At 33.8% G+C, this 24,149-nt stretch overlaps 1 protein-coding gene across 13 annotated transcripts in view; it reads left to right on the forward strand.

The window, feature by feature from the left end:
* The window catches only part of CSNK1G3 (casein kinase 1 gamma 3), a 115,812-nt gene that overhangs the window by 65,666 nt on the left and 25,997 nt on the right, over positions 1–24,149 (forward strand). For 8 of the 13 annotated variants that reach the window (XM_021084691.1, XM_021084697.1, XM_021084699.1 and 5 more), the window contains exons 5-9: positions 635–783; positions 2,525–2,759; positions 19,467–19,552; positions 19,661–19,745; positions 21,776–21,924. In XM_021084691.1, the coding sequence (XP_020940350.1) occupies positions 635–783; positions 2,525–2,759; positions 19,467–19,552; positions 19,661–19,745; positions 21,776–21,924 (704 nt within the window). The remainder of the gene's footprint in view (positions 1–634; positions 784–2,524; positions 2,760–19,466; positions 19,553–19,660; positions 19,746–21,775; positions 21,925–24,149) is intronic. The other 5 variants (XM_021084696.1, XM_021084700.1, XM_021084698.1 and 2 more) reach the window with 1 other exon arrangement.

The following is a 24,149-nucleotide window of genomic DNA, read 5'->3' on the forward strand; positions in this document are numbered from 1 at the left end:
TTTGTTGAGGGTCTTTCTAGGCTGAAATCAAGATGTAAGCCTTGACTGCAGTCTTTTCTGAGGCTCAGAGCCCTATTGTAAGCTCACTCACTATTTTGAGAATTCAGTTCCTCATGGCTATATGATGAGGCTCTCAGTTCATAGAGCCTGCCCACCATTCTCTGGCATGTGGGCCTCTTCCACAACATGGTACTTTGTGCCCCAGAGGATGGGACTCTTGGGGCTTGAACTATGTCTACCACAGCGTTATTAAAGAGTGAGGTGACTGCTTTGTTCTGTAAAAATAAAATCTTTCCTGTGTGGCAAGCATTTCTCCAGGCCATGGAAATGTAAATCTCAGTGCAGTTTCTTTCTATGGTGAGGTGGTGGAGCCCAACAAGTAAGCACTGTTTATCATGTTGTTCAGTAATAGAGGAGAGGTGTAACTGAGCTACACTGTGAAAATCAAGGAGGGGAATAGGGAGGGAGAAGGTGGGGCCAGGAAAAGTTTGTGTTTTGTATGGAAAAAGTAAAAATAGTGATGTAGTTCTTGAAACTACGAAATTATTTTAAAAATCATTTATTGATTTTTCTACGAAGCAAAATTTGATATTTAAATGAAGAAGCTATTAAAATCCTTTGTCTTTTCCCGCAGATGGTATACCTCAAGTTTACTATTTTGGCCCTTGTGGTAAATACAATGCTATGGTGCTGGAACTGCTGGGACCTAGTTTGGAAGATTTGTTTGATTTGTGTGATAGAACATTTTCTCTTAAAACAGTTCTCATGATAGCTATCCAACTGGTAAGTAAGCAGGATGTTTTGAAATTGCTTGAACAATTGTATGGTCTGGTTACTAATTTACATTAAAAGTTGAAAGTTTTGCAACATTATCTTACACAGCATTTGACTTAATAAAAATATACATGTTTTACTTTTTACTTTTGTTTTGTCTTTTTCTTAGGGCCACACCTGAGGCATGTGGAAGTTCCCAGGCTAGGGGTGAATCAGAGCTGTAGCTGCTGGCCTGTGCCACAGTCATAGCAATGCCAGATCCAAGCCTCGTCTTTGACCCTACACCACAGCTCATGGCACTGTCAGATCCTTAACTCACTAAGTGAGGCCAGGGGTAGAATCCGCATCCTCATGGATACTAGTCAGGTTCGTTACCACTTAGTCACAACGGGAACCCGTATGTTTGCTTTTAATGTCATTATCTTTTTAGGATGAATATAATTTAAAATAACTGCATCATTTGTTTTTTATGTATATAAAGGAATTAATATCTTATTGCTTTAAGGTCAGAATGCTCAGGAACATGGATTTTTTAATCTTAGTAATAAATTAAAATGGCCTAGAAAAAGAAGAAACAAACTAATGAGAGAATCTTAGAAACCATTTGAACTCCAGGGAGCCTATAGGGAAACAACTTAGAGGATGATTTTAATGCAGTTTTGAAACAAATGCCAGTTGGTATATGCTGAAGTCTTTAAATTGCTTTTATCCATTGACTTGTTACTTTTACTTCTACAGATTTGTCCTATGGATATATTCAGATATACTTAAAGGTTTTTGTGCAAAGATGTTTATAGTAAAGTGGGAAGCAACCAAAACTGCACAGAAATTACAGTGTTAGTTGAAATCATTAATAACCATAAAATAATATGCAGCCATTAAAAAGTATATGTTAAAAGAATGTTTCATCACCTGGAAAATGCTGATAATATATTGTTAGTGAAAAGTATAGGTAATAGAATACTTGATGTTATATGACCAAAATTTGTTAACAAATGAACAAAAATGGCCTGAGTGACTATGTGTTTACTTCCATTGTGTTGTAAACCATGATTATCACTAAATCAAGCACTTTTATTTGCTTATTGGTAGTATTCTGTTTTGTGAGAGTTTATACAATGAACATTATTTGAAATGTGTAAAGCAATTAATAAAAATGTATTATTATTATTAGAGTTGTATTCCACAGTTTTCTAATCTTAAGTTTTTTTAAATGTTTAATACCTAAGTGCAAAAGTAAAGAAAACAGTTAAGAGAAGAAAAAGGTAACAAAGGTGCTCTGTTAATTGTTTTTAACAGTTTAGACTCTTTAAACTTCTTTAGTATAATAGTAAGTTTCTCTATTACTGACCTGATAAGGAGGAATAAATTGCAGCTTTATGAATACGTGATTGTAGTTGATGACTTTTTAAAACTGTTTGATGAAGTAAACAAAGCTTTTTGATTCTATTAGGTAGCATGATCTGAAAATGTTGATTGAATCAGGCTTAGTAATATGAAGGAATTTGTAAAATTCAAGTACTTTCATTTATAAGTGACCATAATAATAAAAAGCAAAGATTTTTAATCATTATTGGACATATATTTGAGAAACTAGAGACTGCTGTCATGTTACTTTTAAAGAGTTGAAAGAATTTCTTATTTTTTCTTCTTTATGTATTTTCATTGTGAAAATTATCTTGCCTTTATCATACTACCTTACGCTAGACAAAGCCTAAAATAAAATTTATCTTCTCTTTTTTGAATCAAGATTTCTCGCATGGAATATGTGCATTCAAAGAACTTGATATACAGAGATGTAAAACCTGAGAACTTCTTAATAGGACGACCAGGAAACAAAACCCAGCAAGTCATTCATATTATAGATTTTGGTTTGGCAAAGGAATATATTGACCCAGAGACAAAGAAACACATACCATACAGAGAACACAAGAGCCTTACAGGAACAGCTAGATATATGAGCATAAACACACATTTAGGAAAAGGTATGTGTACCTTTTATAAGTATGAAAGTTTAAACTCATTAAACTAACAGTGTATTTTTATTTGTTATTCTGGTTCTGTTTTTGCAGGTTATAATTGCTTCTATTGTATTTTTAAATTATCCTGTCTAACTAAAGTTTATTTTTATTTATATTTAATAAAATTCTTTTAAAGTAAGTTGCTTTAGGATAAATGAATGACGAATATCCTCACATTTACAGTATCTTTTTTTATAGAACTTGAAATGTTCAATTTTGATTCACTTAGGTTGATCCATTTGATTATTTCTGTTAAAGAATATGAGAGAATATTTAATTTCAACTGAATTTAACATGTGTAAAGATTTTTGATTGAAACAGTCTTTCTGATACAGCTAGCCAGGGAGATACCCACTTGCTCAATACATTGAATGGTGAGAGTACATACCTTAAAGGTGCTGTGGATTCTGCACTGGCTATTATTTAACCTTTTAAAAGGGGTTCCTTATTTGTAAAAATGGTAAAATAGTATCAACTATACAGGGTTTCTTAGAGGTGTGCCCCCCCACCCCCGGCAGTTCAGGATCCAGTCCAGGTTCACATTTCATCTATTTGTCGTATCTCTTTAGTCTCTTTTCGTCCGGGACAATGCTTTGCCTTTCTTTATGGTATAACTTTAATGTTTTTGTGGAGTACAGGCTATTTTGTATAATGTTCTCAGTTTGAGTTTCTGATATTTCTTCATGATTATCTTTAGGTATGCAGTTTTAGCACAAGTGTCATAGAAGCGATGCTCAGTGTATCATGTCAGAAATGTCAGAAAGGACCTGATTTCACTTGGTTCCAAGTAGCCTTTTTTTTTTTTTTTTTTTGGTCTTTGTAAGGCTGCACCCATGATACATCGAAGTTCCCAGGTTAAGGGTTGAATCAGAGCTGTAGCTACCGACCTGCGCCGCAGTTCATGGCAATGCCAGATCCTTAACCCACTGATCAAGGCCAGGGATGGAACCCCCGTCCTCGTGGATACTACTCGGGTTCGTTACAATTGAGCCATGGTGGGAACTCTGGTTCCAAGTAGTTTTGGTCACTTGCTTACGTTAGTATTTGCCAAGTTTCTCCTCTTAAAAGTTTATTTTCCCTTTGTTAATTTTTAATTAAAAATATTTTCTAAGTAAGTTTTTGGAATTATGTAATATGTTGTTTCTTAGCAAATTTTTGCTCCCTAGATTTAATATCAGTTGATTTTTTTTAGCTCCACCATTCTTTGTATATATATACTAGTTTACATTCTAATGTAGGCAAAAGCTTTCCCTTCTTCTCTTATTTATTGACTTATATCTGTATAGACTCATGGATTCTTATCTAATTGAATTTGTTATAGTCCATTACTATTATTATTTATAGTCCATTACTATCATTATTTATTATTATTATTATTATTTATAGTCCATTACTGTCATTATTTATTACTATTATTATTTATAGTCCATTATTATTATTATTTATGGTCCATTACTATCATTATTTATTTTGATGCTCTAATTATCCTAGTTTTGGCTATGGTTGCTCTATCAAGTTGGCTTCACTGTACCTTTGGCATGTTCTCATGAGTCTTTGGGAACTTCTTTACTTTCTTATGCAACAAGTTGTTCCAGCCTCATTTTTTTAGCTTCTTGGCTGTAGCCCAGATACATTTTTCTAAAAAGCCCTGTTTCCTTTTATTGGATAATGGTATATAGATATCAAGATTTGAAGTACAGTGATTGCTACTGGTATGTTAGAGCTTCTAGGCCCCTTCTGTAGCAGAACTTAGCAATGTGTGTATGTTTGTGTGAATATACACATACGTACTGACTTGTGTGTATCTATGTATACCCATATATGTACACATACAAACATGCCTACACATATGTATGCATGTATACACATATATTAATATCTGTGTGTTAAAAACCATGAGTTTATTCTGATACTGAAAATTTCAGTCTAATGGCACAAAGTGGTATCTCCCCTTTTCATATATGTAATTTCTTTCCCTTTTCTATGTTTATATCTTTCGTTGCCTACAATGAGATATCTGGCTACCACTATTTGGGATATTTACTTATTTTTAGAAGCCTAGGATACTCAGAATGTAGTTTCAGAATTGGTAACTGTTAACCCTTCGTAAAAGTAAGCTTACTAGAATTGTGATATTTGTTTCTTATTTTATTGAAGAGTCCTTTTTAAAATTGAAGTGAAAGGTACCCTGAGTGAAGTACACAACATTTGAGTGTATAATTTGGGAGTACTGACAAATCTATACACCTGTATCACACACAACTATACCAAGATTTACCACACTTTTTACCACCCCTTAGACTTCCTTCTTGCTCTTCCTCAGTCACTCTCCAAAAGCAACTGCTGGGAGTTCCCATTGTGGCGCAGCAGAAACAAATCTGACTAGTATCCGTGAGGATGCGATTTCAATCTCTGGCTGCTCTCAGTGAGTTGGGGATCCAGTGTTGCTGTGGCTGTGGCTGTGGTGTAGGCTGGCAGCTATAGCTCCTGTTGGATCCCAAGCCTGGGAACTTCCATATGCCGTGGGTGCGGACTTAAACACAAAGAGCAGAAAAAAAAAAAAAAAAGCAACTGCTGATCTGATTTCTGTCACTGTAGGTTAGTCTTGCTGATTCTATTACTTCATATAAAAGGAATGATATGACTTCTTTTGCGCAGTCCAATATGTCTGAGATTCATCTGTGTTGACAGTAGTTTGTTTCTATGCAGTAGAGTAGTATTCCATTGCATAAATATACCACAAGTTGTTTATTCCTTCTAATGTTGATGAGCATTTTGAGTATCAACATTTTTTTGCTGTTATGATTAAAACTATAGTGGCATCCTTGTAAATCATTATTCTAAGATCGGAATTATTTGGTCGTCTTGTAGGTATTATCTGGCTAGAAAACTGCCAACCAGTTCACCAAAGCATTCATACCATTTTCTGTTTCTACCAGCAATGAATGAGAGTTCTATTTGTTTCACATTTTTGACAGTATTTGGTGTTGTGATACTTCTTTGTTGTAGCCATCCCAGTGAATGTGTGTAGTGGTATTTTATTTTATTGTCTCATGATTATGAGCACTGCTCTGTGTGCTCATTGACCATTCGTAGATCTTCTTTTGTGTTGTGCACATTGTTTAATTGCCGATTTGTAGGAATTCTCTCTGTAGTCTGGATATAACTCCTTTGGCAAATATATGTTCTCTGAATATTTTCTTCCAGTCTGTGGCTTGTCTAGTCATTTTCCTAATATTGCCAATTGATGAGTAAAAGTCGTGAATGTTCATGAAGTCTAATTTATCAATTTTTCTTTTATGATTAGTTTTTAAATCCTAAGAAATCTGTATCCTTTGTAATGAGAACGTTCTATGTTTTATTTTACCGTCTAGAATTTGTTTTTTTGTGTGCGATGTGAGATAGGGATTGAGATAGTCTTTTTATAGCATATTCTTTCCCATTGAATTACTTTTGTGCCTTTCTAAAAAATCAGCTCTAGGTTGTGTTTACAATAGTTAAGAATATTCTTAAGTTTTAAGGCACGGTCAGTTTTCATATCACAGGAAGTCTGACATAATTTTCTGCTTTTAGATTCTATATCTAGCGTCTCACACAGAAGGGAGAATAGACAGAAACAAAAACTAATCAGTACTTATCCAAAAACTAATCAGTACTTATCACTGTCCAAATGTACCTTACACTACAATCACAATTTATCCAGGACCTTAAAAGTCATCTAATCAAACCTCTAACTCCTGATCTTCGCTGCTTCTCTAACTGATGTATTTCCCTGCTTCTGCCTCTCAGCCAGAACCAGAAAGCACCTGGCATCCTCCCTGAGAGCCTACCTGATAGTAGGCTCATGGTATTTTTTCAGTGTTTGAAATGCCTGAAAAATGTAAATTTGCCTTTCTTTAAGAAAAGTCAGTAGTATTTATATTTCCGGCAGTATTTGGGGTGAGTGCCTTTCAATAGCAAACTTGCCTTATAGATTTCCGGTATGATTGGGTAGGTATACAGTTTTCAGGACTGTGTCTTCTGTTTAGAAACAGACATGATTGTGTTTGCACAAATAGTGTCTATGCGAAATTTTCATTTCATGGTGGTTAAGACTATTTTATAACAACTAACAAAGATTCACCACTACTGCGTTGTGAGGCATGAAGTCACAACTTCCTTCTGGCTTAGTGTTCTTCATGGTAACAATGGTAAATGTAACAGCATTCTGTTTGTTGAAATAGCAAAGTGAGTCTGATATGTTTGTCCTTGTTAGGAAAAGCCTTCAGAACGTGGGAAATGACATTTAACTGTTGTAATAGTCTCTTTTTACTTTTCTTTCAGGAAGAAAACAAAAAATTATTTCTTTGGCAAGTACTGTGAAGAACAAAAGTGTTAAATACTTACTTTTTCCCATTTGTAAAAGTCTCTTCTCAGTTCTAATGTAGAATTCAGGAATAGATGGGTAAAAACAGATTTGTTTGGCAGATTACATGAATTCTTTTTTTTTTTTTAATAATTAAAGTAGAGTGAGTGCTGCAGAGTTGAAGCATTCTATAAGTTTGGGACGGCTGTGAGCATGGAATATTTAGTGGTGTTTTGAGTTTAGAGCACTTGACTTTGGGAGGAGTCAGTAAGAGATAAAGAAAAAAGAACAGTGAAAACATGGCGTTTTGATGGTGATTTTAATTTGTGTATATATAATTTCTTCCTTTCTTTCTTTGCCTGGACATCGGTTGTTACTTTTAAAACCTTCATATTTATTCATTTACTCTTGTGCATTCAAGGACTTCCTATTCACATGAACTTTTCAAAATAGAGAATTTGGTTAGAGGGACATTTGTGCAGGTTTCCATGTATCTTTCCTTTATGGAGGTGGAAACTATCAGATTTAAAAAGAAAAATTGTCCCTTAATAATAAGAATACAGAAGAATAAAATCACATTGTGAAACTAGCATCTTGGTTCCTATGGTGTATATCTGTTGCTCTTAATTAGGTTCAGAAGGCAGATGCAGTGATTCATATGTATGCTTTTCTTATAACTGGTTAAGTCACCATTCAAGATGAAATTTCAATAAAGCTGCATGTGGCAGATGTGAATTCCCTTGGTCTGCTTTAATGGAAGCATTCTTTAGTACAGTCATGTTGAATTGTTATTTTTAATTGTGTCTTGTCAAGTGTCTTCTTTTTAATATCTTTTTAAAGACTTTTTTTGTCAACTACTTGAACCTCATTTTTAATCTTCCTTTCGATTAATTTTTTTCATTTATGTCCTCTTGTTGAAGTTATTTGAAGTAAATATTATTTCTTTTTAGTATCTTGAGATAAAATTTATTTTTAAATTAATAAAATTTTTAAATTATTATTGAGTATTCATGAATATAAAGACTAGGATTTGCGGAGTAAGTTGCCAGTTGCTTCCTAAGTGTTAAGAAAAATCTGTGTTTCGTAGCAGAATGATATTTCAAGCCCCTAAGTGGTTAGCTCTCAGAATAGGAGGGAAGTAATCACAAAATTATGTTGTTACAAAAATGCCTTCTTTCTGTGCTCTCATTCTGTGATTTGGTTCATTTAATATAATTTCTAGTTAATTGCCCCAATCCTGAGGCCTACTCTTTAAGCCTTCCGAATGGCTTTTAAAAACACGTATTTACATTTTATAATTATATTTTAACAGTTTAAAAATGCACTGCATAATTCCTTGCTTTCTGAGATAAAATACGATTCTAACTGATGATTTCCTGATATTTCAGGGTCATAATTTTTGTTTGATTACTGTTATATAGTAATCACACCCTCAAGGTCAGTTGGAGAGTGTTTGGGTGTATTCCTTTATCTAAATAAGTTTAGAGAAAATGCATTTAAACAGTAGCGTATTTTCTGAAGTAACCTTCCTTTTTTTTTTTTTTTTTTTTTTAAGTAACCTTACTTTTTAAAACACTTTTTAAATTCACAGCAAGATTGGGCAGAAGATGTAGAGATCTCCCTCCCCCACCCCGCAGCTCGCATACTGTCAAATTATTAGCAAGTCCCACCAGATTGATACATTTGTTACAACCTACACTGACACATCATTATCACCTAGAATCCATAGTGTACCTTAGGGTTCACTCTTGGTGTTGTATGTTCCTTAGGTTTGGACAAATTTATAGTGACATGTATCTACCATTATAGTATCATACAGAGTAGTTACACTTTCCTAAGCATCCTCTGTGCTTTACCTAATCATCTCTCTCTCTCTCTCCAACCCTTGGCAACTGTTGGGTTTTTTTTAACTGTCTCCATAGTTCCATCTTTTCCCGATGCCATATAGTTGAAATCATACAATATGTAGCCTTTTCAGATTGGCTTTTCACCTAGTAATATACATTTCAGGTTCCTCCATGTTTTTTCATGGCTTGATAGCTTTTTTTTTTTTTTTTTTTTTTTTTTTAAGTGTTGGATAATATTCCATTGTCTGGAGATACCACTGATTATTTATCCATTCACCCACTGATAGACCTCTTCATTGCTTGGCAGTTCATGGGGCATTATGACTAAAGTTGCTATAAACATTCTTGTGTGGTTTTTGTATAAACATACGTTTTCAACTCCTTTGTGTAAATACCAAGGAGCTCAATTGCCAAATCTTGTAGTATGAGTATGTTTAGTTTTGTAGGCAACTCCCAAACTGTCTTCCAAAGTGGCTGTGTCATTTTGCATTCCTGCCACCAATGAATGAAAATTCTTGTTGCTCCACATCCTCACCAGCATTTGGTATTGTTAGTGTTTTGGTTTTATACCATTCTAATAAATGTCTAGTGTTATCTCATTTTAATAGGCATTTCATGATGCCATATGATATGGAACATTTTTCACTGTGCTTATTTGTCACCTATATATCCTCTTTGGTGAGGCGTCTGTTAAGGTCTTTGGACCATTTTAATCAAGTTGTTTGTTTTCTTATTGTTGAATTTTAAAGGTGCTTTGTATAGTTTCTATAATAGTTTTTTTTATGAGGAGTGTGTTTTGCAAATATTTTCTCCCAATCTGTGGCTCTTTTGATGGTTTCTTTCACAGAGCCAAAGTTTTAATTATAATGAAGTCCATCTCATTAGCTATTTCTTTCATGTGTTGTGCCTGTAGTTTTAAAAACTCAGGATCCTCTAGATTTCTCCTATGTTATATTCCAGGAATTTTATAATTCTGTGTTTTAAATTTAAGTCTCATCCATTTTGGTTAATTTTTGTGAGCAGTATAAGGTCTGTGTCTAGATTCACTGTTTTATATATGGATGTTCAGTTGTTCTTGCACTATTTGTTGAAAAGATTTAGCTTTTCTCCATTATGTTATTGCCCTTACTATCTTGTCTGAAATCAGTTGACTGTATTTACATGGATCTGTTTCTGGGCTCTCTATTCTGTTCATTGATCTATTTGTCTATTCTTTTGCCAATACTGTACTATCTTGATTGCTGTAGCTTCACTCTAAATCTTGAAGTACTGTATTTCTTAATACATTTTTTCTCTTCAATTGTATTTTTGCTTTTTATTATTATATGTATGACTTCTACTACTGGCAACACTTTGCTTTTTTCTTGTATTCATTTGCTTCTTCAAGGAGTCAGGAGAACTTTTTTAGGAATCAAACTAATACATGTTCTAGGTTCTGCTGCTCAGAAAACTTTTTTCTTCCTCAGTTCATGATATTGCTATATTAGGTATATGGATTAGTGAGTTATTGCTGCAGATTGTCTTGCATAATTGTGCTTTTCCTCTTTTCTTTTAGGTTTGTGTTTTCACTTCTAAAAACTCATCTTAATTATGTGATTTTGAAAAATGTAAGTGAGCCCAGTGAATCTTGAGGAAGAGTTTTTTTTTTTTTTTTTTTCTTTTTTCTTTTGTGGGGTGCCAAGGAAAAGTAACTTTTAACACTTTAGAAGAAAATAGAAAGTAAAACTTGTATTTACTTGTGGTGATGTTTATTTTTATTTTTTGGTTTATGTATAAAGAATGGTTTAAATTTTCTTCAGTGAGAATTTTTGTTGTTCAGGCTCTCTTGTCATGCTTGTATTTAATTTAACTTGCATGTCTTCAGCCTTGTTTTATATCTTGCAGGGAAATACACTAATATGTTTATTCTTGTAAGTATCCATGTGCATATTAGAAAGTTTCCTGCTTCTAAATAAGGCTTTTGATTTTTTTTTTTGGACAGAGGTAAATTTTAGTTAATTTGAAAGGAAAATTTTACAATTGTTGGAAGTTGAATAACAGTTTATTTGAAATAGAAATGTTGCTAGGCAAGTGAGGAATAAAATCAGCTTTAAAAAGAGAAAAATAATTTGAGATGCAGGAGTAGAATTTTTTTTTTGACCACACCCATGACATGTGCAGGTTCCCTGGCAAGGGATCCAAACTGTGCCACAGCTGCAGCCTGTGCCATAGCTGTCGCAATACGGGATCCTTAACCTGCTGTTCCACAAGGGGACTTGATAGAATTTTTATTTTTTAAATTTTTCATTTGAAATTTTTTTTTTTTCTTTTTCGGCTGCTTCGTGGCATATGGAGTTCCTGGGACAGGGATCCAATATGAGCCGCAGTTGCAGCGTACACTGCAGCTCTGGCAATGCTGGATCCTTTAACCCCCTGTGCTAGGCCGGGATTGAACCTGTGTCCTGGCACTGAGACACCACTGATCCTATTGTGTCATAACAGGAGCTCCTAGAATTTTAAAGTAGAAAAGCATTGCAGAGGTTTTCAGTAAACATTTTATTAACTGATTAGTTCTACCTAGCTTTTTGAAGTGAAATAAGTATAGACATGTGGTTTAGAATCCTGCCTTCCCTTTTTTAGGTGCATAGGTTTTTTGTTTCCTTTTTAATTTTTAAATTATAGTTGATTTACAATGTTCTGTCAATTTCTGCTGAACAAAGTGACCCAATTATACATATATATGTTCTTTTTCTCATATTATCTTCTATCATTTTCTATCACAAGTGATTGGATATAGTTCCCTCTGCTATACAGCAGGACCTCATTGCTTATTCATTCTAAATGTAATGATTTCCATCTACTAAGCCCAAACTCCCAGTCCATCCCCGTCTTTCCCTTTCCTGCGTGGCAACCGCAAGTCTGTTCTCTGTGTCCATAAGTTTATTTCTTTTCTGCTCATCTGTGCCATATTTTAGATTTCCTCATATAAGTGATATCATATATTATTTATCTTTCTCTTTCTGGCTTACTTCAGTTAGTGTGAGAATCTCTGGTTCCATCCATGTTGCTGAAAATGGCATTATTTTGTTCTTTTTTATGGCTGAGTAATATTCCATTGTGTATATATACCGCATCTTCTTAATTCGTTCATCTGTGGATGGACATTTAGGTTGTTTCCATGTCTTGGCTATTGTGGATAGTGCTGTAGTAAACATAGGAGTGCATGTATCTTTTTCAGTGAAAGTTTTGTCTGGGAGTTACTGTTGTGGCTCAGTGGAAACGAATCTGGCTAGCTTCCATGAGGATACAGATTTGATCCCTGGCCTCAGTCAGTGGGTTAAGGATCCAGCATTGCTGTGAGCTGTGGTGTAGTTCACAGATGCAGCTCAGATCTGATGTGGCTCTGGCGTAGGCCAGCAGCTACAGCTCTGATTCAACTCCTAGCTTGGGAACCTCCATATGCCATGGGTGCAGCCCTAAAAAGACAAAAAAAAGAAGTTTTGTCCAGATAGATGCCAAGGAGTGGGATTGCTGGATCATATGGTAGTTCTGTATGATCCAAAAAACTAAACTGTATTTAGTTTTCTGAGGTACCTTCATACTGTTTTCCATAGTGGTTGTACCAATTTACATTCCCATCAAGAGTGTAGGAGGGTTCCCTTTTCTTTACACCCTCTCCAGCCTGTTGTTTGTATACTTATTAATGATAGCCATTCTGATTAGTGTGTGGCGTACCCCACTGTAGTTTTGATTTCCATTTCTCTAACAGTTAATGATGATGAACATTTTTTTCATGTACCTGTTGACCTAGAGGAGAACATAGGCAAAATATTATCTGACATTAACAGTAAATGTTTCCTTAGGTCAGTCTCCCAAAGCAATAGAAATAAAAACAAAAATAAACAAATGGGACCTAATCAAACTCACAAGCTTTTGCATAGCAAAGGAAACCATAAAAAAAAAAAAAGATGAAAAGACAACCTGCAGAATGGGAAAAAAAATAGTTGAAACGATGCAACTGACAAGGACTTAATCTCCAAAATATACAAACAACTCATATAGTTCCATAGACAAAAACCAAACAACCCAATTGAAAAATGGGCAGAAGACCTAAATAGACATTTCTCCAAAGAAGACATGGATGGCCAATAGGTTCATAGTTTTAGCTAATCACAACTATTCTGAGCCTTAGTTTCTTTTTTTGCTTTTAGGGCCTCACCTGTGGTATATGGAGGTTCCCAAGCTAGGGGTCGAATCAACTGCTGGCCTATACCACAGCCATAGCAACACAGGATCCGAGCTGCATCTGCGACCTACACCACATCTGAGCCTTAGTTTCTTAATGTGTGATTACTGATACTTTGAGTGTAGCTGTAATTTTAAAAGATCATCTTGATGAAGCACTGACATATACTAGGCTCATAATATAGTGTTCTTTGTGTTTATTTAATGTGATACATGTATTACTGAAGAGCAAAATTTTAATTGACTATTTACATAACTTTTAAATTTATTGGAGAACTTATTTAAAAGAATCCTCAATGGTATCTACTATAAGGAAAATTGTCACTTTTTAATTTCTTAGTTGCTCATAGCAAGCATTCCTATAAGAAGGATTCATGGCTTTTGAGAAAAACATCCATTTTCAAACAAGTCTTTGTAGTTAAGTGCTTTAAAAATGTGAACAGGGTTTAAGAAGAGCACAGTTAGCTTTGGAAGATTTTTTTTTCGTCTAATACAACCTTTAAAAACCAGAGGAAGTATTCCGTAGTTACTGTGATTGAAAGAGAAAGCTTTCCCCATGACTTCTATTACTTACTACATGGTGAACTTTACTTCCAAATTTGTCAGTTGGTGATAGAACACAAAGAAAAGAATTATGAGGGTAAGGAGCATTTCAGACTGAGTTTCAGTAGTAGGTTTATTTTACCAGATTGTGTTTATGGCTTGAAGTTTTAAATACTTTGTAGGTTATGAGACTAATACTGTTCTCTGAGACAGGCATATATACAAGGTTACCTTATGATTGCGCTTGTTGTCACCATGATAAATAAATCATCTCCCTCCATCCCTGCCAGCTTGTATTGAATTCAAAGGAGAACTGCCTTTATGATGAGTTCCTCTCCTTACAAAGAATCCTACTGTAGGGATATTTGTCCTTTGGTATCCAGGAATTGATGCCAGGACCCCTGCGGATGCCAAAATCCCAGAATTCTCAAGCCCTTTAAATAAAATTGTGTAGTATTTTCACATAACTTACATTCTCACATATACTTTAAATCATCTCTAGTTTACTTGTAATAACTAATATAATGTAAATGCTATGTAAATAGTTGTCAGCCCACAACAAATTCAAGTTTAGTTTTAAATTAATTTTCCAGCTGTTCAAAGCTGGTATAGAAATAAAATTGATTTTTGTAGATTACTTGGGATTTTCTACATATGCAATCATATTGTCTGCAAAGAAAAATAATTTCACTTATTCATTTACAATCTGAGTATCTTTTAATTTTTGCTTTCTTTTTTTGTACGGACTAAAACTTCCACTACGTCATGAATGGAAAATGTGAAAGTGAACACCCTTGCTTTTTTCCTGATATTAGGGATGCCTTTCACCATGTAGGAATTATGTCATTTGTAGGTTTTTCATAGAAGTCCTTTGTCAGAATGAAGAAATATCCTTCTGTTTCTCCTTTAATGAGAGTTTTTGAAATCTTAAATGCATGTTAGATACTCTCAAGTGCTTTCTCTGTATCTGCTGAGATGATCTTATGCTTTATATCTTTTCTTCTGTTAATATGGAGAATTGCATTGATTGATTTTTGAAAACTAAATCAACCTCAAATTGATAGAATGAACTTTCCTTAATCGTGGTGTACTATCTTTTTAAGGATTTTGAACCTGTGTTGATGAGACATATTTCCTGTAGTGTTCTTTGGTTGTAATGCCTTTGTCTGGTTTTGGTAACAGGGTAATGAATTGAGTTGGGAAGGGTTTCCTTCTTTTCTGTTTCCTGAAAGAATTTGTGTAGAAATGGTATTGTTCCTTAACTCTTTAATAGAATTTACCAGTGATGGCATCTGGGCTCTGGATTATATTTTGGGAAGATTTTAAATTAGAAATTAAATTTGTCTCATTGGTATTGAGCTATTCACCTGTTTTTTGGAGGCAATTTTGGTAATTTATAGTTTCCAAGGTATTTGTTCATTTTATCTGATTTGTAGAATTAATTGTTATAAGATTAGTTCATAATATTCCTTTATCTTCCTTCTAGGTCTATAGGGTCTGTCCTGATGCCCCCTTGTTGCCCTTTATATTAGTAATTTGTGTTTTCTTTCCTTTATCCTAATGAGCTGATTAATTTCAGTGAACTTTTCAGATAATCGGTTTTTGATCCCAATGTTTTTCTCTATTGGTTGTCTGTTTTTCATTTATCATTACTTTTTTTTTTCCCTTCTTATTTTGGGTTGTCTTGGCATAGACATAGGTAAGCAAATCTTAATACAGAGTCCTGGAATAGATCTATATATAGGTGCTCAATTTTTCTTTTCTTTTCTTTTTTTCACTGCACCTGTGGCATATGGAAGTTCCCAGGCTAGGGGTCAAATTGAAGCTACAGCTGCAGGCCTACGTCACAGCCATGGCAATGTAGACCTGAGCTGCCTCTGTGACCTATGTCTTGGCTTGTGGCAATACTGAATCCTTTACCCACTGAGCAAGGCCAGGGATTGAATCAATGTCCTCATGGATACTAGTCGGGTTCTTAACTCACTGAGCCACAGTAGTAACTCTGGTGCTCAGTTAATTTTTGAAGATGGTGCAAAAGTAATTCAAGGGGGTAAAGATGACCTTGTCAAGAAGTTGTGGGAGTTCCTTTCGTGGCGCAGTGGTTAACGAATCTGACTAAGAACCATGAGGTTTTGGGTTCGGTCCCTGCCCTTGCTCAGTGGGTTAACGATCTGGCGTTGCCGTGAGCTGTGGTGTAGGTTGCAGACGCGGCTCGGATCCTGCATTGCTGTGGCTCTGGCCTAGGCTGGCAGCTACAGCTCTGATTAGACCCCTAGCCTGGGAACCTCCATATGCTGTGGGAGCAGCCCAAGACATGGCAAAAAAAAAAAAAAAAAAGACGTTGTATGAGAATAACTAGGTATCAGTATTGAAAAAAAGGAATCTAAACTCTTAGCCTATGACAAAAGCAAAAAGAAAGAAAAAATTCAAATGAATCACAGATTTATATGTTAAAACCAGAACTATAGAATTTTTTGAAGGAAAAATAGGGTAAAATCATTGTGACCTTAGGGTAGTCAAAGTTTTTCTAATGAAAACATTAATAAATAACAAACAATAAAATAACAACAAAAAATACCAATAAATTGAATTTCGTCTAAATGTAAACTTCTCTTCTTTGAAAGATACCGTTGAGACTATGAAAACAGGAAGCTATCGTGTAAACGTGTTTGTGGGATTTATATATGAAAATGATTTGTATCCAAGATATGCAAACAGCTTTTACAGCTTTAGAAGACCAATAGTACAATTAAAAATGGGTAAAATATATGGACATGTCACAAAAAGATATATGAATGACCATTAAAACACGTAAAACAATGTTCAAAACGTCAGTCACCAGTAAAATTCAAATTAAATCATAATGAGAAAATACTTCATGGCCATTAGCATGCTTAAATTTGAAAGACTGACCATACTAAATATTGGACCGGCTTTGAAGCAACTGGAAGTCTCATGCATTGCTGGTGGAAATAAAATGGCACAACCCTTTTGGAAAACAGTGTAGAAATTTCTTAGGAAGTTACATGTAGACTTTCCATATGGCACAGTAATCCCACTCCCGGATATTTACCCAAGATATATAAAAACATATGTTCATACAAAGACTTGTAGAAGAACATTCATAACAACTTTATTCACAGTAACTCAAAACTGAAAGTCAGAGGTCCATCAGTAGGTAAATGGATAAATATATTGTGGCAATAAAAAGTAATGAGGTATCAATGCACAAAGAACATGAATGAATCTTAAAAACACTATGCTGAGGGAAAGAATCTGGATACAGGAGTCTGTACTATATGATCCTATTCATGTGAAACTCTATAAAAAAATCAGATTTACTATAGAGTGACAGAAAACAAATAAATGATTGAAGCCAGGGGAGGAAGAGACTGCGAGGGTTCAAGGGAATCTTTTGGAGTGTTGGAAACTTTAAAAAAATTTTTTTATTGTCATTTCCCCAATACAATTTTTTTTTCTACTGTACAGCATGGTGACCCAGTTAGACATACATGTGTACATTCTTTTTTCTCCCATTATGATGCTCCATCATAAGTGACTAGACATAGTTCCCAGTGCTACACAGCAGGATCTGATTGCTAATCCATTCCAAAAGCAATAGTTTGCATCTGTTAATCGCAGGCTCCCAATCCATCCCACTCCTTCCTCCTCCCCCTTGGCAACCACAAGTCTATTCTCCAAGTCCATGATTTTCTAGGAAACATTTCTTGACTGTGGTGGTACTTGGTTGTGTATTGTCAAATTTATCAAACTGTACCCTTTTGTAAGTGTATTTTATTGTATGTGAAATTATACTTAAGTAAAAGAGTTTCTTTTTTTAGTGCTGATCAAATCTGGCTATATTTCAAAATCATCTGCTAAGCTTTATAAAATGTATATTATTTTATCCTATGTCATACTCAAGGAATCAATGCCCAACTTCAGGCCTGCCTATTTGAGGTTCTTAAAGAGTTTCAGAGTTGGTAATGATTCTTACAGGGACTTAAGAATTTTTTTTTTTTTTTTTTGCTTTGCTTGACTTTTCATTCTTAAGTCTCCCAAAACCTAATAAAGTAAAATTTTAGTTATAAAAGGCATTACTGATCTTTTCCCTGTTATTCACATCCCTCTTTCATTAACATCTTTAAAAGAACTTCAGGTCTATTTTACTTATTTGAAAAATATGTTATTTTTAACAGCATGTGCATACATTATTAAGATATAACATATAAGAAAAATTCTGGTTATATCACATTTTTGAGTATATGAAATGAGCAGTTGAAGTGTCTTGTCTAGTCCTCCAGTTTCATATGCTTGATTACTAATGATTTGATATGTATTCTTCTAGCTATTTCCCTATGCTTATAGAAAAGAGACATAATCAGTTAATATAGGGACAAATCTAATATTCCAGGTTTTTAAGTCATCATTTGTGTATTTAAATGGGTAAAATATTTAAGTAGTATGTGTTGAGTGGCTGCTTCCTGGCAGCTGTTAGAGTAAATCCTGAGGCTCTTGAGCCAAAGAGACATCTGTACTTCTGTGATATTGTCAGGTGGGAGGATAGATATTAATGAAATAAAAATACAAACATATATATTAAAACTGTTAGCAAGTGTTAGGGAAGACAGTTACAGAGTGTTGTAAGATTACATAGTAAAAATTAAAACCCTTTTGAGCCTTTTACCCTCGTTCAGATCCATGCTTTACAAAGTCTGCTTTTTTGATAGCATTTAGTACTGCTTGGATAGTATTGAGTATTCATTTGGATGAAACATTTTGGATTTGAACAGCTTCTTTTTTTAACTTTTTTTTTAATTACTCAAATGAATTTATCACATCTGTGGTTATATAATGATCATAACAATCCAATTTCACAGGATTTCCATCCCATAACCCAAGCGCATCCCCCCACCCTCCAAACTGTCTCTTCCGGAGACCATAAGATTTTCAAAGAGTCTGTTAGTCTGCAGGTTTGTATTATTTTAAGATACTAAGAAAACTAAGTACCTAAGTAACAAGAAATTAAAAATAATTCACTCAGCAAATATTTATAAGTACCTCCCTGAGTCTTGGTCTGTGATTACCACTCAGTTATATGTTAAACAATGCTTTTTTACTAGAACAATGGCAACTCGAAAAAATGGCAATTTGTTCTGGCAGAATATTTTTGGTGATGTCAGAGGGGTTATTGCTGTTGGAATGCGTCAAACACAAGTGCTTTAAAAACATATTACACGAAATACTAATTGTATTTAATATTAATGGAGAATGTGTGGAATGGAATTTTTGTTTAGGAAATGAAGGGCTAAATTAAGTTAAACATTTTTAGCTCTAGGTGTTTTCAGAACTTTTAATATGTTACCTTTTGAATAATTTAAGATGGAGCTATAGTACATAGTGACTCTTTTTGATCATGGAACCCTTTCCCTCTTGCCTTATATTTCTATGAACAGATATTTAAGGAAAGAAATTTCCAATAAAATCTAAAAAAATCACAGTGATATATTTTAAAGATGGATGATAGTTTTAATGTTAAAAACATTACTATTTAGACATGGTTTTTGTCTCTTATAAGTACCAGATCTGCATTTTATAGTTATATGCTGAACTTTGGGGAATTAATTTGTATATAAGGAAAGAATCATTTCTCCATTTTTGCATCCTTAACTGGGAGAGAAAAATGAAATTTATGTTTCGTTTCTATTTCAGAACAAAGTAGAAGAGATGACTTAGAAGCTTTAGGTCATATGTTCATGTATTTTCTGAGAGGCAGTCTTCCTTGGCAAGGTTTAAAGGTAATTATTTTTGTGCTTCCTTATTAAATTCCATAAATTGTTAGTATCCTCTCTTCTAAGTGTTTAATTTTAAAATTACTTCTCAGGATTTTTTTCCTTCTGTTATAGGCAGACACATTAAAAGAGAGGTATCAGAAAATTGGAGATACAAAACGAGCCACACCAATAGAAGTGTTATGTGAAAATTTTCCAGGTAATGAATAATGTACATCGATACATGTGCTCATACACAGAAAACTAGAACTTTTAATTTCATTGCTTAAGTTTTTTCAGTGCTTAAAAAATATGAATTAAAAGATGTTAGTATTTGATACATAGATCACAGAAGCAATTTTCATATTTACTTTGTAAGATGGTGTTGATAGAAGAAAATGCATCTTTTAATACTGTTGACCAGTACCAGCTAAGGTAATATTTTCTTCAGGGACAGACTTTTAATAAGTTAAAATATTTGCGGCGAAATACCATTTATAAAGAGTTGGTGTATAATATTAGTCATTTCAGTCTCAGTGTCAAGTTCAAAGGAGGTGTGTGATGTATGATTTAGTTTAGTTTTCCAAATACAGTAAAATTGTACCAACCTTATGACTTTTAGGCTAATTTTATATTGAGGAGTCTAATGGAGATAGTTTTACTCTCATGTAGATTTTTGGCAACTCACACAAACCAGCAAAATACCTGCTGTGATTTATGGAATGACATTAAGTTAAAAGAGACCCAAACTTGAAGATAGATGATGGAGTTTCTATCCCACTTCAGTATTTACAGGTTCTCCCATACGATACTATCATTAATACCATCAGCAGCATAATCTCAGATAGCCCTTTCTCAAGTTTGCTTATATTCATTGACAGCAAATTTAATTCTATATTTTTCTTTTTTGTTGTAACATCTAGAACTGGAACATTAAAAAAAAAAAGTATCTTGGTTAATGCTACAAACACTTTAGGTGTAGGCAGATTGGCTGTATTTCATTAAGAAGAGTATATAAATTTCTGCAGGAAAAATGGGGGTGTCAAGGTAAATTAGCCAGGTGATGAGCTTGAAAGTAGAATGGTGGGAGATTCACCACATGACTGGATCACTGGGTGAATCCACTTTCATGCCTCTTGGGCTGTGCATAATCCTCTTCTTCTGGCTGCCATAATAAATTGAATTAAAAAGCAGCTAGGGGAGTTCCCTTTGTGTTGTTCAGTGGGTTACAAACCGGACTAGCATCCACAGGATGCTGGTTTGATCCCTGGCCTTGCTCAGTGGGTTAAGGATCCAGCATTGCCATGAATTGGGAGATAGTTCGCAGGTACAGCTCGGATCCCACGTTGCTGTGGCTATAGTGTAGACTGACAGCTGCAGCTCCCCTAGCCTAGAAACTTCCATATGCTGCAGGTGCAGCCCTAAAAAGAAAAAAGAAAAAAGCAGCTAGATGTAACCTACCATCTCTTATTACAATGCTTGCATGGGGAAATACTGTTTTACTAACGACCGTTTTACCTATTAAATTTTATGGCTTTTTCTTTCTTTTTATTTCTGGAAAATATGACCTTTTAAAAAAATGCATATCTCTAATACATTTGGGAATTTAACAGGATGCAAAAGTTTATGTATTACCAAATAATTGTTAATTTTATGACCAGAAATTTAGTGGAGAATTAAACGCCTCTTGTATTAAATTTCCGAGATACGCTTTAGCTTTATGTTGCTCTGTCACTTGGTGAGCATACTGTTCATAGCCAGGGTTAGGAATTGAAATCCTCTATTGGTCAGTTGGTATGTGTTACTCATTCTAAGAACATCCAGCAAGCTAGCACAAATGTTTTCATATATAAATTAATTTCCACCAATATTTAAAATAATTTTTAAAAAGTATGAGCCAGGTATGGTGTTTTGTGGTTAAATAATGATGCATTATTAAGTTGCTGTTTCAACCTCTAATACTATCCTAAGTTTCTATTAAGAATAATATGTAAAAGAAGCATTTTAGTTTTTCCTAATAAAATGAAGCAAAAATAATGTTTGTTTAATGTCTCATTTCACTTTTGTTCCTATTTCCTTTTCTCCTTTCTTTCTGCCCTTTTTTTCATTGTAAGTTCATAATACTTAAATTTTAGTAGAATTTTGCTACTTTTTCGTGTTTTTATACTATGTGCTTCTAGATATTTATACTTATAGTATTAATGGGTATATAGGAAAGTTTAATCAGAATAGTTTTAAATTCCTTTCTAGAAGAAATGGCAACATATCTTCGTTATGTAAGAAGGCTAGATTTTTTTGAAAAACCAGACTATGACTACCTAAGAAAGCTTTTTACTGACTTATTTGATCGAAAAGGATATATGTTTGATTATGAATATGACTGGATTGGTAAACAGTTGGTGAGTATTCTATGCTGTATAATAAAAATAAAGAATTATTTGTTGTACTTACTTTCTTTTTCACAGTATAGTTTCTTCACTTGAAAAGGGTTAAGAACAAATATTTTTATTTTGAAATATATCTGAATTACAATATTACATTAGTTTTAGGTGTATAATCTAGTGATTCAATATTTTATAGATTATATTCCATTTAAATTTATTACAAAATAATAGGTATATTTTTCTGTGCTATGTAGTATATCCTTGTTGCTCATTTTTATACATAATAGTTTGTGTCTCTTAATCGCATACCCCTATCTTGCCCTTATCCCCTTCCTTCTCCTCACTGGTAACCAGTGGTTTGTTATCTATATCTGTGAGTCTCTTTCTTTTTTGTTATATTCGCTATATATAAGGGGTTTTTTCCTTTTGTTTTTTTCAGATTCCACATATCAGAGATAACATAGAATATTTATCTTTCTTTGACTTATTTCACTAAGGATGATACTCTCTAGGTCCATCCACCTTGTTGCAAATGGCAGAATTTCATTCTTTTTCATAGGTGAATAATATTCTGTGGTGTGTGTGTGTGTGTGTGTGTGTGTGTGTGTGTGTACAGCACATCTTTATCCATTCATCTGTTCACGGGCACTTAGGTTGCTTCGATATCTTGACTGTTGTAAGTAATGCTGTTATGAACATTGGGGTGCCTGTATCTTTTCAAATTAATGTTTTTGTTTTCTTTGGGTATATACCCTGCTGTCGAATTGCTGGATCATGTGAGAGTTCTGTTTTAGGTTTTTTGAGGGATCTCCATACTCTTTGCCATAATGGCTGTACCAATTTAAATTCTTCCTAACAGAGCACAAGGTTCCTTTTTCTCTACATCCTTCCTAACACTTGTTATTTCTTTTCTTTTCAATAATGGCCATTTTGACAGATGTGAGATGATATCTTTTTATAGTTTTGATTTGCACTTCTCTGATAATAAGCAATGTTGAGCATTTTTTTGGTATCCCTGTTGACCTTCTGTATATCTTTGGGAAAATGTTACTCAGGTTTCCTGCCCATTTTAAAATTGGGCTTTTTGTGTTTTCTAGTATTGAGTTATATGAGCCATTTATAAATTGTGGATATTAACTTCTTGTCAGTCAGATCATCTGTAGGTTTTTCCTCCCATTCATTAGGTTGTCTCTTCATTTGGTCAGTTTTCTTTGCTTACAAAAGGTTTTAAGTTTAATTAGGTCCCATTTGTTTATTTTTGTTTTTGCTTCTTATGCCTTTGGAGATAGTTCCAAAAACATTGCTATAATTTATGTCAGTGAGTGTTCTGCCTGTGTTCTCTTCTAGGAGTTTTATGGTTCCAGGTCTTACATTTAGATCTTTAATTCATTTGGAGTTTATTTTTGTATGCAATGTGAGGAAATGTTCTAATCTCATTCTTTTACATGTAGCTGCCAGTTTTCCTATCACCACTTGCTGAAGAGACTGTCTTTTCTCCATTTATATATTCTTGCCTCCTCTGTCAGGTTAATTGACTGACCTTAGGTGTGCTTTCTATTCTGTTTTGTTGATCTGTGTGTCTGTTTTTGTGTCAGTACCATGCTGTTTTGATTAGTATAGCTTCATAATATAGTCTGAAGCCACGGAGTGTGATACCTCCAGCTTCGTTTTTTCTCAAGATTGCATTGGTGTTTTGGAGTCTTTTATGGTTCCATATAAATGTTAGGCTTATTTGAGAATAAATAATTTTTAAAGGGTTCATTTTATTTTTTTAATGGAAATTTCAGGTAGCACAGTATAAAAATTACTCTTTGAGTTTTGTAAAAGCTCTACATTGGGGAATTTGCCTTTTAGAATGATAAGTTATTTTGAACTTTTTACTTCTGATTTGGTTCTTAATATCAAATATACTTTTAAAAATATAATATTTTAGTGATTAAAAGATCACCTAGGTTTTTTTTTTCAGTTTACTTAAGCCATCTTTTGAAACAATTTGTAATTTTAAGATAGACAATTATCCATATTTGAAACTACTGAAGTCTCAGATTGAAGTATTTTTGAACAATTGACTTGAGCATTTAAGCAATATTTTTCTTAAATCCAAAGTGATTTGAATATATATAGTATCTAAAATATAAATATGAGTAAACTTTGATTAATATATTTGTATGCAGTTTTGAATTTTATTTGAAAATTTAGTTTTTATAAGCCTCTTTTGAGTTAAAATATTGACAGGAAGC

Source organism: Sus scrofa, chromosome 2 (genome assembly GCF_000003025.6).
Source record: "Sus scrofa isolate TJ Tabasco breed Duroc chromosome 2, Sscrofa11.1, whole genome shotgun sequence".
NCBI lineage: Eukaryota > Metazoa > Chordata > Mammalia > Artiodactyla > Suidae > Sus > Sus scrofa.